Source organism: Colletotrichum truncatum (genome assembly GCF_014235925.2).
Source record: "Colletotrichum truncatum strain CMES1059 chromosome Unknown Contig_0008, whole genome shotgun sequence".
Taxonomy (NCBI): domain Eukaryota; kingdom Fungi; phylum Ascomycota; class Sordariomycetes; order Glomerellales; family Glomerellaceae; genus Colletotrichum; species Colletotrichum truncatum.
Window position 1 is genome coordinate 1801528 of NW_027222405.1, and position 13873 is coordinate 1815400.

At 50.6% G+C, this 13873-nt stretch overlaps 3 protein-coding genes across 3 annotated transcripts; all 3 read left to right on the plus strand.

The window, feature by feature from the left end:
• Positions 1-3410: 3410 nt before the first annotated feature.
• Positions 3411-4898, plus strand: CTRU02_211990 (uncharacterized protein; the record flags this gene model as incomplete). Its single annotated transcript, XM_036725641.1, has 1 exon — positions 3411-4898. The coding sequence occupies one exon, from the start codon at positions 3411-3413 to the stop codon at positions 4896-4898; it is 1488 nt and encodes a 495-aa protein (XP_036582846.1).
• Positions 4899-5740: 842 nt separating this feature from the next.
• On the plus strand, positions 5741-7052 carry CTRU02_211991 (uncharacterized protein; the record flags this gene model as incomplete). The annotated part of the gene is made up of 2 exons (XM_036725642.1): positions 5741-5815; positions 5874-7052. The coding sequence occupies 2 exons, from the start codon at positions 5741-5743 to the stop codon at positions 7050-7052; spliced, it is 1254 nt and encodes a 417-aa protein (XP_036582847.1).
• An 807-nt stretch (positions 7053-7859) lies between these two features.
• On the plus strand, positions 7860-9354 carry CTRU02_211992 (uncharacterized protein; the record flags this gene model as incomplete). The annotated part of the gene is made up of 3 exons (XM_070205755.1): positions 7860-8568; positions 8641-8721; positions 8774-9354. 3 exons carry the CDS (start codon positions 7860-7862, stop codon positions 9352-9354), a joined length of 1371 nt encoding a protein of 456 aa, XP_070060568.1.
• Between the last annotated feature and the right edge of the window lie 4519 nt (positions 9355-13873).

Here is a 13873-nt window from a genome sequence, read left to right on the forward strand (position 1 = left end):
TGTTCCACTATGAGAAAAGATAAAGCTAAACATCTTGACTCTACAAGAGCACAGAATAAGCAGGCCTTGCATAGCTGAACGCGAGCCCGCTAGAACCAAGCGATGCGGATGCATCTCCAAACGCCAGGATGAGTGCGCCAGACCGTCCCAAGATGGCACAGCACAAGTCGGCATGTAGCGTCGCAGTGTCGCAATCTGTTTTGCGAAGAGCATGTGTAAACCAGTTAGCATGTGCATCGACATCAATGGTGATAGGATCTGCGGGTTTCAGTCTTTTTCAAACACATCGTTATGGCCTTGATCGGTAGTCAGTCAGCCTAACAATATATAGTTGTCAACTTTTGTAGTAGTCGATAAGGTTACATATGTCGAAGCTGAGCACCGTAGCAGAACAGGATGCGAAGACTAAACCGTTTGTGAAGGTCCGAGGATAGTCAAGCCGACAGAAGTCCACAACACGCGCACCATACACAGGCCGAAAACGAAGTGCTCTGGGACGGATGAAATTTCCGCAAGAAAAGCAGTCACAATCTTTCTCTCTTTTTCTTCTTCTTTGCGCTGGCCCAACACGGTGCTCGGGAAGGCTTACCGATTCCCGCGTAACTGTCTGGCTTTCGCCGAGGCTCAACCATGGGTTGATCGGAGATTTGTTCATTGTCAAAGCAAAAATGGCATATGTTGCAAGCGGAGTACCCTATTCAGAAGCGGGCGGGTTGAATATGACGCAATATCGCAATAAACGTGTCTCATTGCTTCATTGTGCAAGTGCGCGTGGTTGGCCAACTGAGCAGAGTTCCTCATTGTCATGAAGTGGCTTGAATACTCGAGCAATTCTCTGGCTGCGGCCTACGTGACCTGGGCTTTTCCTGTACTTGTACGTAAGATAAAGTAATGGGCTTCATTTGACGGATAGGCAAACTCGAAGGTTGATAAGTGGGGCTATTGTGGCAGAACGAGATCTTTCAGGACACACACGCGGCTCTAGGACACCTCACCGCCCGTTTCTGAGCAAAAAACGGTGAGTAGCGCTATCTTTGGGCTGTTGTGGCCGCGTTCCGTCTTCTTGTCCATGTTGCCAGCCAAGGGTGGGGGGCCGTTACAAATAGCAAAAGTAACTAACTAGCCACGACTGAAAGTCCGATCCAATTATCTTATGGACGCTGTGCCAGGGAGATTTTGGACGGGCGCAGGGAAAACTAACCAATAGTGCGTGTACATGGACCAAAAGCCTGGTGGCGTTGACCATCGGAGAGGAAGAGAGGGAACTCTCTCTAGGTAGGCCTTCGTGGCCTTCTCTTCTCTTCGTTACCTCACATGATGTACGGCAAGGCAAACCGCACAGTGATAGCGTGACTGAGGGTGCATATTACTTGCTTTTCCTCGTTGCTGGGGCTCTGGTTCTTAGTACGTTACCAGAATACAACTCCTTCAATCTTCACTGGCTTCGCATGAAAGAACTATACACTTTGGATAGACTTGAAATTGATGTCGCGCTTTATGAATGGCTTAAATCCTGTTTAAGCTCTGATCCCTGCCGATTAAAGCCCGCGCACCAACTCTCTCTCTGAGATAGATGGTCAAATTGGGAACAGGCCAAAGAAATAAAATAAGAGAAGAAACCCCCCAGGAAAAGGAAAAGAAAATATAAGGGCCCCGAGCAACCACGCGGTCATGGAAACCAAGGGAGGGAGGCACTTCGGCAGGGACTCAACGACTAGCTTATCAGTTGGTCCCCCCCACACCCACCAGTCACAAGGCGCCCACTAAGCACCTGGCGGGCGCTGGCGTGGGTTGCAATAGCACCGGACTTCACTGGTTTGTTGGGCTGATTGATAACTGTGATGTAAAACGGCGCGACATGCCGCGCCTGCTTGCGGGATGTCCCGTACAGTGTACATTTTTCCTGTGTCTTTCCGGCGGAGTCACCACAGCAGCTACAAGGGGACAAGGCAATACCACAGTGTGAGACCTCCATTTTGCTTCAATATCTCATTCCCTGCAAAAGAACACCCCATCCCCTATCACACAATCCCGCGCGGAACCCACCTTCCTGGCTGCCGCTTTCCGCTTCCCCGTTCCCCATATCATCGCCATCCACCTCGTCTGAGACTTCACTTTGTGGCTCTCGATCAAGTACTGCAGAGAGTTAATTTCTTGCCAAGGTGCTCATCTAGAACACAGATACCATTATGGATCAATATACCCTGGATTTGTATGGTACACACTGCATCCATCGCCTTTCGACGGTGCATGGTATGCAGCTCTGTCGCGCCTTACGGATCCCCTGTCAACACAATTCCCTCATTTTTGCTGGCCCTTGCGAATCCAGCCCTCCCTATCATCCATCACCCATCCATCCTTTTCTCAAGCTCTCCTGTCCAGTCTCTGTCATCCCGCCATTCACTCTCACACCCTCGTAGATTACCTTGACATCCCCCCGGCTCAAATTGGGAAACTTGATAAACTGCTCACCTTCTAGGTTTCCCCCCCTTCACCCTTCCCCTCCTCCTTGCTGCTTGACACGGCACGCCTCTTTTATCTCTGTCCAATGCCACAGTCCTCTTCCCACTCAGCCAACGTCTTCCCCCATTTGTCTCACAAACCAGGGATCTCTCTTGCCCTCACTTTCTGCTGCAACTCCAGCTTTAGCCCTCCTGTATCATCGCCTCCCATGTATAACAATCGCCCGATTGACGATACCAGGACTCTGCCGACCCTATCTCATCCCTAAACCCACTAAAGATTCCACTTCGACCCATCCATATCCTCAGGAGCAGTCTGCAAAACATACATACACCAGACTCGACTACGAAGTACCTGCAACCCCCACCACTACCCCTCAGACCCCATCACCCCGTTCCACGGCTCTCTCCGCGTGACAACACCGTACCTTGCCTTAGATATTAAGATATTTCACGTCTTTGCCCGGCTCCCTCATTTCGGCCCATACACCCGAGTCCACTTCGCTCAGACCCACGCTTACCGGCCCCGACAAATTCCCGGCCGACCATCTGTGCTCCTTTTATGTCACAGATACCTTTTACAGAACCACCATCCCCGTCTATCTGCCCAAAATCAGACCTCTTTCTCTTCACCTACTGCTGCCTTTCCGGGTTGGATTCTACGAGTGCATTTCACACCCTTCTCCGCCCACAAAGTAACGCTACTCAAATCAACCTCATTGCTGGCAGTACAAAGTCCACGCCCATACTATCAACCGTTCCATGGACCGACAACTACTCTGCATCGCAGCCGATCACTCGTCTTGCGCTCGACTTCATCTGAACAGCACCCGTTTTTGTCTGCAATAGCACTCCTCTTGGAATGCTGAAGTCAGGCTTGTCACACATATAAGCGGCCGCTTCTCATCATTCACACACAGTGCTTGCCTACCAAACTCACTTACTTCGATGTCGGCGACTTCAACACCATCACCGCTGCAAGGCATCAGTGGCCATGTAGATGAGGGGAACCTCCCTCAAGGCCAATGTCGCTATATCCTTCTTGTTCCAGGTATCAAAGGCCAACGCTGTGCTTGCGTGCACTTCTCTTTGAATCGGTCTACTCCTGGTGCCAGTTGCGACTGTGGCCACATGGCCTGCTATCATGTCAAAGCTCCAGAGCCATCTTCGGCCAGACATGAAATTGAGCTGTTGAAGCAGCGTCTGCAGGCCTTGGAGGATCAACTAGATTGTGAACGGCAGGGCGGCCTCGCGAGCGTCATCACCAGGATGAGCGGGTTAGAAGAGCTGGTCGACAAGAGCCGTGAGGATATTAGCCAGGAGATTAAAGAATCATACCGCAATATCACGAGGGTGTGGCAATCCGTCGAACTTTTGGAACAGCAAACTTTTCAGCTACAGCGGAATGTGGACTCCCATACAGAGCACTTGGAAAACGTTAACAAGGAATTACAAAACATCAGCAACCGCCAAATGGAACTCTTTGACGCCGATGAGAGTATGGAAGAGAGACTGGAACAGTTGGAAATGGACCAGGACATACTGGCAGCACGAGGCAAACAGCTGGGGGGTGGTACGGGAACGACGCCTCTAGTCAGCCAGGGCCCCAATTTCCATGCATCGCCAACCCCTAAATCGACTGAGCAACCCAAGGACAGGGCTCAAGGCGGTTTGGAGCACCTGCAACACCAGTCTCGCGCTTGTTCATCGCCGGGTGCGACTATCTTTGCTGGCAACTCAAGTAACTGTGGTGCATGGACTGTTCATGTCTCTTTACTCCCGACGTCATCGCAACCCTTCCCATTTGAAAGAGATACCAACGCGTACAAGCGCTGCCTCTCACGTGGTCTTCATCGGACCGTGGTGATTGGGGGGTTTGACAATGATTCATTCGTCGACGCTGTTACTAAAGCTTTCGAGGGTCTTCTAAAGGGACGGCTTTGGATGCCTCTTCAAGCGAAACTCTGCGATGCCGAAAGACTGCAGGGTCTCCCAATGCTGCGACCACTTGGGCCAAAGCATGTGCACAGCGACTATGATATCGATTTCTTGCGAGAGCACTGTGGCGTAAGTGAACCCAGTGGTAAGATTGAGTCGCTTTACATTGCCATGCGTGAACACAAGCTTTCTTGGCACTTTTTACGCAACTCGCCCAAGTTTATAGATGGCCTTGAAAACTGCTGGGCATATGATCATTTTCTAGATCCAAATGATCCAGTGGAAGACGACAATATAGATGAAAATGATCGTCCATCAGCCGGGGACATTGTTCCAAGTCTCCCCTCGCTCAAAAGAGCCGCATCGGAAATATCGAGGGCAAGTAATTCGACTGCTGGGGCGGCAACAGGCGAAAGTGGTGTTTCACGGTCCAAAGCTCCTAGAACAGCCTGTCTCCCCACAGTTGTGGAGTCCTGTAGACGATTAGAGACCGTGTAATTCGTTGGCGGTGTCCTTGATGCACCATGACTTGTTTGGCAAATTCATAGACTCGGATTTGGCGTTTGAAAAGGGTATTGTTAGTTCCTATCGGAGACATAGCAGCAGATATATAGTGTAGATGCCCAGTTCATAGGGTACGCGATGAGGCCTCGAGCTTCGTCGTTGGCAATGTGGGGCAAAATCGTCAGGACCTTGGCTGGTATGGTTGATTGGAGGTTACTTATACAATCCCCCTCATTTGCTTTTTTTTTCCTAATATGTCAAAGAAGGTGTCCTACGGGACTGGTTGAGAAAGATAGATATCAAGTGAGAAACGTACTCCATGTCACGATTCAACCATTGAGCCAAAGTTGAAATACAGGCAGTCATGATGTACAGCCTAGCTGTCCAGACTTGCCGTACCCCACCAGCTATTGCAGCTACCATCATCCCAAAGGGCCACTCAGGTGCCACACCCATGAAGAGCCAATTGGAGACTCGAAACAGCCAGCCAACTTTAAGGTAGCAGCTACCTCACCCACCTTTAAAAAGGCAAGTGCAATCCAGCAGCGGTCAGCCTTGTCTCCACACCGCGTTGGAAGGCCGATGTCGTAGACCTCTTAATACCAATTGTCCACCTTGGCTCGTTTTACATACCACGACGTCGTTCTTGATTTCCTCGAAGCACCTGCGATTGACCTGGAAGACATTTGTGGGGTTCCATCGCAGCAACACGCCATATCCTGTCTGTACCACCATCAGGCCCTTTTCTCAACCGCCCAGGACTCCTTAGCTTTCTTCAACCTCTCATCTTCTGACATTCTGACATCATTACAATCAACCATCCAATTAAGGCCATCATGGACTGGGATATGGATATGGATGATGTGGCTGAGGGCTTTGCCCCTCCGACTGCGTCGATGACCGACAATCCGGTATGTGTGGCTTTGGTTCAACTCTGTAGAACTCCAGCTTGCTAACTGTTCGTGGCAGCAGAAGCCAGCAGCGGCTACCTCAGTACCTCCCAATAATGTTGAGAACGATGTGGAAAGCACAACCTTGGTGGCCAACAAGGTGCACATTCGGGGACTGGATACTCTGACGACAGATAACATCAAGGCCTACGTGAGAGACCACTACGGCTCTGTAGATAGGATCGAGTGGATTGACGACGAGTCCGCAAACCTCGTTTTCGGGTCCGATTCCGTGGCGCAAGAGGCGCTCAAGGCTCTGAGTGCTGTCGAGGTTGCCGACCCATCCCAACTCCCTCTTTTGGAGGACATTCCAGCCAAGCCAATGGCGTCAAACCCTGATATCAACCTACAGATTCGGTTCGCCGTGCTTTCCGACAGGAAGGCTCCGGGGGCTGCTCAAAGAAGCCGGTTTTATCTTTTCCACCCTGAGTTTGATCCAGAGGAGCGAAGGCGGCGCAGCGAGACAAGGAATAGGTATCGTGATCGCGAGGAAGAAAACCGACATCGTCGCGACGATCGAGGAAGGTGTCAGCGTGACCGAAGCGTGGAAATTTTCGATGCTGGCATGTATGACGATGACGAGTTAGCACTGGCGGACCGCGAGGCTAAATCATCGCGGCGTCGGAGTAGATCATGGTCAAGGGATTCGGGCTCGCGCGAGCGATCGTTTGCGCGACGAAACCAGGAGAAGGAGCTCTTTCCAAGTCACCGGTTGGAAGCAAGTAGAAGCCAGCGTAAGCGCTCAGCGTCGCCCATGCGAGATATCGATAACGATGCTGGAATGGACACGGAAACAAATCGTGCCGGCACGGCAAGCAACCGCGAAAGGGCTTCCGGGCTTCGAGGCCGCCTGGCGCAAAATAACCGGCCCAAGGAGCTTTTTCCAACCAAGGGTTCTTCGGTTGGCAAGTCGCATATGGATCGTGTAATGAATGGCGCAGATGAAGCTACTCGGCTTATGCAAAACGGCATGTCTGTCAGTGATACCGAACGCGAGAAGGGCGAGCTTTTAGGTATTCGAGGCAAGGCTGAACAGCGAAGTTCCAACACAGGCTTTGCTATCAAGGGTGCGGCGAGTGCAAATGTCAAGGAGCTTTTCCCGAGCCGGTTTGGTGGCAATACGGGAAAGGAACTCTTTGCCGACAAGTTGGAGGGCCGTGGGAAGAGGCGGCAGAAGGCTGAAGACTTGTTCTCTTAGTACAAGCAAGAAAACTTTCGTTCTCTTCTTGCTTACGGATGGGAAAAGGTGTCTGGATGACTTTGGAGAAAATGCCGGGCTTCACTCGAGGCACATAGATACCATAGAAATGGGACATTTTAGCACGGTCATGCTCTGCTGAATAGCTAGTTGGTCGAAAAACAGCGAGTCTAAATTATTTGATGTTTCTTAACAGTGCTATTGATTTATGCGTGCTACGCTTGGTAGCCAGGGATGCAATGAAGCCGGGCTTGATGATTGGTACTGGTGTTTGGCACCACCGAGTCTCTTACCAGTGAAGATTTTCCGCCTATTCGATCTTGAATGTTACGTACAATTTGCCTTCCGTGGAAAAAGGCAGATAGTTGGACGGCAAGAATCCAGTTAGGCAGGCACATTGGCTATAGCTGCTGCTCCCTATTTTTCATCTCAGCTTCCGGTTGAAGCAGGGGGCATCGTCTCTTCACGTCTTAATATTGAGGTAGGAAAGAGTCGCACAGTTCTTTTTCGCTCGTTCGCCGGGTCTTGCCAGTCACAGCTCCCATTCTATTCACTTCGAGTAAGTTTTCCACTCCTAGTTACTTCTCAACCTAAGGCACTACAACAGTGTAGCTTTAGCATTGAAGAATTCAGAGTGCTGCTCTGCTGCGATTTCTTTCTATCACTCCTTCCATCTTCCTGTCCATCTTCACGGCGCTACCAGTCTAAGCCACTGCCCAAGTCACTTCGAGGGTCGAACTCCTGGTCAGCTCTCAAAACCGCACAGGGGACAGAACCGCATCCCAGTGACTTATATCACATGGTGATATGGCGGATAGTGAACGCTTAAGGCCTCTTCTCCGGCGGATAAGATCTGACATGGTCTTAAAACAATCTCCGGATGACGATGCTTCGACTAGGCGCCCTCTTCTCGGTGACCGGCCACGCCAGTGGACATCCATCCCACGCATCGCCAGCTTGGATTTCCTCGCCTCTGCTAAGTCAGATGGGGCCGACTGTCCCAGAATTAAGTCAAAAGGATCACTAGAATCTTCGTATCAGCTTTCGCCCCCTTCGGTCGCCCAAGGCGACGGACTCTTCTTCCAGGAGCGAAATCAGACTGACCACCCAGCACGTCTGAATCACATGGTCAATACCTTGCACAACATCATGATGACCAAACCTACTCTTGCTCCCGTGCCTATCGAACACAACTCTTGTATCCTTCACTTGCTCGAGGGGTACTGGAACCTTCAAGAACAACTTAAAAAGACAAACCAGGCCTTGGCAGCGGAAAAGAAGACCAATGAGCGCATCCTTAAAGAATTTAGCAGGATGACATCCGAATGGGATAATAAAGAGGCAGATTTCCTCGCCGAGATCAAGCGAATCGAGTTGGTTCTTGCTAGTGTAGCTCCTGACGGGGTGGGTGCAGTCGTACTGGCACGGTCAGGAAGCGTCCTGGACAGAGGCAGCAGAACCTCCAAGCTCTTGCAAGGCAAAGTTGAGAAGATTCATCAAATGAACCCCAAGAAAGGTTGGTACTGACCCCAATTCGAGCGTGGTCAGCGAACATGCCAATGATAACGAACACATGTGAAAGGCCCAGATACCAACCGGTCAAACACATTGATGGACCCCTCGACAACTGCTGCGCCAAAGAGTCCGCGTCGTACGCACACCACATTGTGTAGGTTTTCTCTATTCGTTTATGGCTTAGTATATGCAAGCTGATGAGGCAGTGTCCATGCGGCCGAACCTGGACGGAAACGCGGATGTCAAGCTGAGCGAACAGATGAGAGACGCCCGGTGGAGACGATGCTGGGCAACGAAGTATAACCCGCACATGAGTCTCGGGAAAGTCGATGCGGCGACAAGCCCAGCGTACTATCAGCCAAAAGAAGCCCTGAATTTGGTAGACTTGGCCCCCAAGTCCTCGGTACATGAGCATGCGCAACAGGTGGCTGTCGCACAGAACAGCATACCCGTAGATGCAATGGATCCAAGTACGGGTCCAGCCAGCGGGATAAAAGACTTGTGTGTCAACAAGCACGGGCGGCCTGGGACGCTATTTCGGCGGACGATTGGCATCAATGAAGGTTCGCATGGAACAGTCATCGCAGAAGGGTCTGTCAGCTATCGGTCTTCCCACAACAACCCGGATGTTTTGGCGGCGACATACGGAACAGACACTAGTCGACCTGGGTGCAGATACGCTGAAGTCTACCGCCACAAAAGAGGCTTTTCTTTTGATCCGGGAGAAGACGATATTCCTTCGATGCCTACGACTGAGTCTCAATTCACGGCAGACTCTGGAAACTAAACAAGATGCGTCCACGGCAGTGGCTACTTCCTACCAGCCAAGACGTGCGGCGCTGACTCAAACTACAGCAGGGAGTCGGAGAAGCAACAGTATCAAACATCAGGGGATTGGATTTGGCGCATAGGGAGGCGTAACAGCAGTCAGCCCGAAGCAATAGCCTCTTAATCCGGAGTCACTTACTGTGATAACCTGGGACGACATGCAAGGTGTTAGCATCACGACCGAGGAACTGTGATTTCTGGGCTAGCAGTTTACCGTGCCGGCATTTCAGCAAAATCAACAACCGATTCCAAATATAGATTAGCAGAGAGACTAACCAGGGGCGGCGAAAAGTCAGTTCCTATAGAGAAATGAAGGCATTATAGAAGACAGGCAAGAACAAGATAGACCCAGTATTGGGTAACAAGATGTTCGCTCACAAAATGCTCTTCTATACTTGTAGTTTAATCAGACTGACTATCCAAGCTGTTGCAAGCGTGATATAATGGTGCGATGGATCAAACTATACTCTTTATCTTATACTGATTGTGTATGACCCTCTGCGTTTAATTGCATTGTCGTTAAGTTGCTGGTTCACCTCCTGAGTACTCGCGATGTAGCTTCCACGCGAAGCCGCAGCCAAAGACCACCTTGTTTGAGAATCACGCTCCTCAACTAGCAATTGAAATGACCCATGAGACAAGCAGCGCCGTAGCGCCTAAATGTGGCCGGCACTATTGAGTCCCTGGCCACTTGGATGAGCCAATAAGGGGATACCCGGACGATGCACGATAGTGAACAATCATCTGATGTAACGGCGTTGAAAGTCTAGACTATCATGAACCGTCCGCGAGTCCTTCAGGTCCATTCCATCGACCGCATTGTGGCTTCTTGAGCAGTAAGTACTTCACTAAACTCATCAGGACCAGAAGTCTTATTCCAGTGGCTGAAGAGACGGAGAAAAACCCCAATGGCAAGGCAACATAGATACCAAATGCCCTGGAAAAGCCAACCATCCATAGGCAGACACGCTACGCAGGATGCATGTGGCTGCTGCCTCTGAATATCAGAACAAGATCTGGCTAGACCTGGTAACCAACCAAACCGGTTAGCTGATCTACCTTGAGCGATGTTCGCCAGATGCTGACTGACGCAAGTGAGGAGAAAGAAGGAAGAAGTGGGTAGGATGGTAGACATTAAGCAGTTTTACACTACCCTGACTAGAGAGTTTCAACTATCTGGGTCATTGGGCATCCAGGCGTTGAACAGATGCCAGTCCTTTCTTCTGTTCACTCTTTCCTCTCTCAAAATCTGGTCGATGAGAAATCACACGGGCCAGTAAGAGGCCATCTCGCCCGAATATTAGTCGCGTTCCCAGGTTGCATGCGCTTACTCCCATAGCGAAAAAAACTCAAAGGCAAATGCCATTAGCAATGGTACCATTGGCAATCCCACATCCCATAACCTAGCATTCTAACCAGAGGAAGGAGCACCAGCTACCTTAGGTTACCAGTCGATGGAGGAATAACAGAGACAGAAACATACCCTAGCTTCACAGCATGTGTATCCGTCATCAACATCTCTCCTAAGTGAGAACTTTTCAGAACTGGCCGCTGTGTTAATAGTTGATGTTCTTCCCTATATCACACTGACCCATGACCGCTCGATTCCGCATTTAGCAATGCTGCAAAGTGAAGTCAGAGGGTTGGTAATCACAACGCATTTGTTCGTTGGGCTAACTTGGGGACAAACCATCTATTGTACACCCCTCTCTGATTACGCTCCATGATAAGTTCCGCAAATCATTCCATCATTCCATCCCCCCAATCGACTCCTTTCTCTTTCGTTGCAAATGTGTGCGACAGGCATGCACAATCGATATCCTTTCAGGTGGCGCAGGTAGGCCTCGAAAACGCCGCCTCCACCACCTTCTGGATCTCAACGCCACTTGACTGAAGCTTCGGCAAACCCGAGACGTGGCATGTCATGTTGGTGGCTGTGTGGCGCATCATGGGAGACCCCAAGTTATCAGGCCTCGCGTGGCTTTTGATCGGTACGAGGCCCAGTGTTTTTGTCTGGTGCGATTGGTGCATGAAGTATAACGACCGCGTTCGGTGCACAGAGGGCAACCTCGGAGCGGAGACATCCTTGGTACGAATTGACGTAGTCCTGTTAGCCACTAGGTGCAAACATGGGGTATCACAGGTTGAGAGAGGCAACCACTCAGGCCAATGTGTGCCTCGGTCAAGTTCACCGCGTCGCCGGACGAGGGTGTTCAAACCCACAGACATTATGCTACCAGGATACTAGCCGCAAACGAGACGAGGAAACTGGCAAGCTGCCAGCTTGGGTACCTGGCTGATTATTTGAGCTTGATACCAACATCATGTGACAAGTCAAGGAGGATGAGCTGCAATAGTGACGTGGGGATGTGCCTACGCCGTGGCAGCGGCTCGTGCTGCCTGCGTGTAGATATCTATCAACATACCCAAGGCTCGTGAGGGCATGGATCCACAGAACGAGAAAAAAACGAAGAAAAGAACTGAGCTGTCATGACGAGTTTGAGTATGAAATGCAGCAATTAACCCAGACCCCAAGACCGTCACAAGGTGATACGGTCCAAATACCGTGGGAAGAACATGACCGGTTCCCCGATTTTTAGACGGAATGATACAAACACCATGCACACACCTAATCAAATAAAACAGACATGGGCTGGGCTGAGCGGCTTCGTTAGGACATCCTCCCACGAAGGTGTGATTGTTACCAGCTAGGTAGAGCGGCATCCGTGAATCGACATTTGGCACAGCGTATTGTTGGCATGCTGGACCTGTTCCATGCAGAATATACAACCTGAATCACATTATGCATACATACAGTACAGCATGGTGGCATCCTGCGGTTTCACAGTAATTGCGTTGCAGCTAACTCTCCCCACTCTACGATAAGTACCATGAGTTAGGGTGGCAGGTTGTGGGATATGTAGGCATAGAGACATCGTCGTTGTAAACTTCGGTCATCCTCATCACCAGGGAAGGAGGGAGGGGTGTGCATGTATGGGGTTCTGAGTTGCCCGTCCCTCGGTCGTTTGGTGGCACCCAGGCCACCAGTTTGGCAGATCCCCTATTTCCCTTCTAAGACGTGCCCTGTCATGCTTGTCTTACCTTATTTGGGTGAGCTTGGCTGGAGAGCACGGTAAACAAGGGGAAATTTGTCATGCTCTGCGGGCTTCTTCCTACCAACATTACCCCCTAAAATAAGACAGTCTCATCGTGCTTTTGTTTTTACAGTGATGCCTGGGATACTGCCGCAGGGTAGCAGCATTGCGATGTGGCATGCCGTGGCAAGGGGCTCCATTCGGCTGGATTGAAACATTTGCAAGTACGAATACTCCTCTGCATCGTGCACGGGTGGGAAAGGGCAGTATAATGATGTCCTGATGACACAGCGCCTTGTATGGGATTAAGGGTAACGGCAAGTGACCACAACTATAGCCGTAAGGTTTTCTTCCGTTATTAACTCATTTGGGGGGCACGGGCGGGTAGATTGGGACCAGGTAGTGCAGACGACCAAGACACAGCTAGACAGGAAAACATGCGGAATAATGGTGGATGAAGCAAGCCAGGAGACGGGAAGTGAGGCTGAGGGAGTGAGAAACGTTTTCGATGTCATGTTATGGACAACGGTGGGTTCTATATCAGTAGACTGCTCCATTCCATTGAAAAAAAGCACGAGAGAGCGTAACAAGATGGGCAGTGGGGTTGGGATGCGGATGTATTTGAGGGAGATGCAGATCTAGTGGACCATGCAGTGCCACGAGTACTTGCTCAAGTGCCTGCCAATATTTGGGACGCCGTTGTTGCGACTGTTTTCATTGTCTAACGCCTCGTCGGCGCCAAGATCGACATCGGGGTGAACCACAGCTACGGATGTGAGTACTGATATCCGTTACCCAAGTTCGAGACCACGCAGGATCTTGTCTCCCCCGGTGCCCCGGTCTGTCCTAGCAAAGCCTGGGGCTTAGAACGAAAACATAGGAGGGCTAAAGCGATACCCTTCAATGTTTGTGATGGAATTTTTCTGTTTGGCTCGACTCACTATTGCGTCAATCAGCATGAGCTTCAAACCCTCAACGATAGGATGGGACATGCCTTAGAACCCCAGCTGTGGAACCCTCGGGTCTGGGTTTGCAGTTACGCTTAGAAAATTAGCGGTGCCAGGTGGCTTTGCCTTGGGTTGGGTGCCGATATGTTTACCGTTCTCCCAAAGTCGAGGTTATACAGGACTCACATGCGACAAGGGAAGGGAGCGTAGTTGCGGTATCTCGCCCGCCCTACCCATCGACTTATTGACACCTGTGTTCACCCTTGTCATGCACCTCTGCCCTCATCATATGCAAAGCAAGGCAGTTGCTGCGGCACCAACCATTGTTTCTGCGGCATATCTGCTACTAATCATTTAATACTGAGAAAAAACCCAGGGGCAAAAAAAGAAATCATGGCTGATGGTGCGGAAACACGACCGGGCATTATGTGACGTA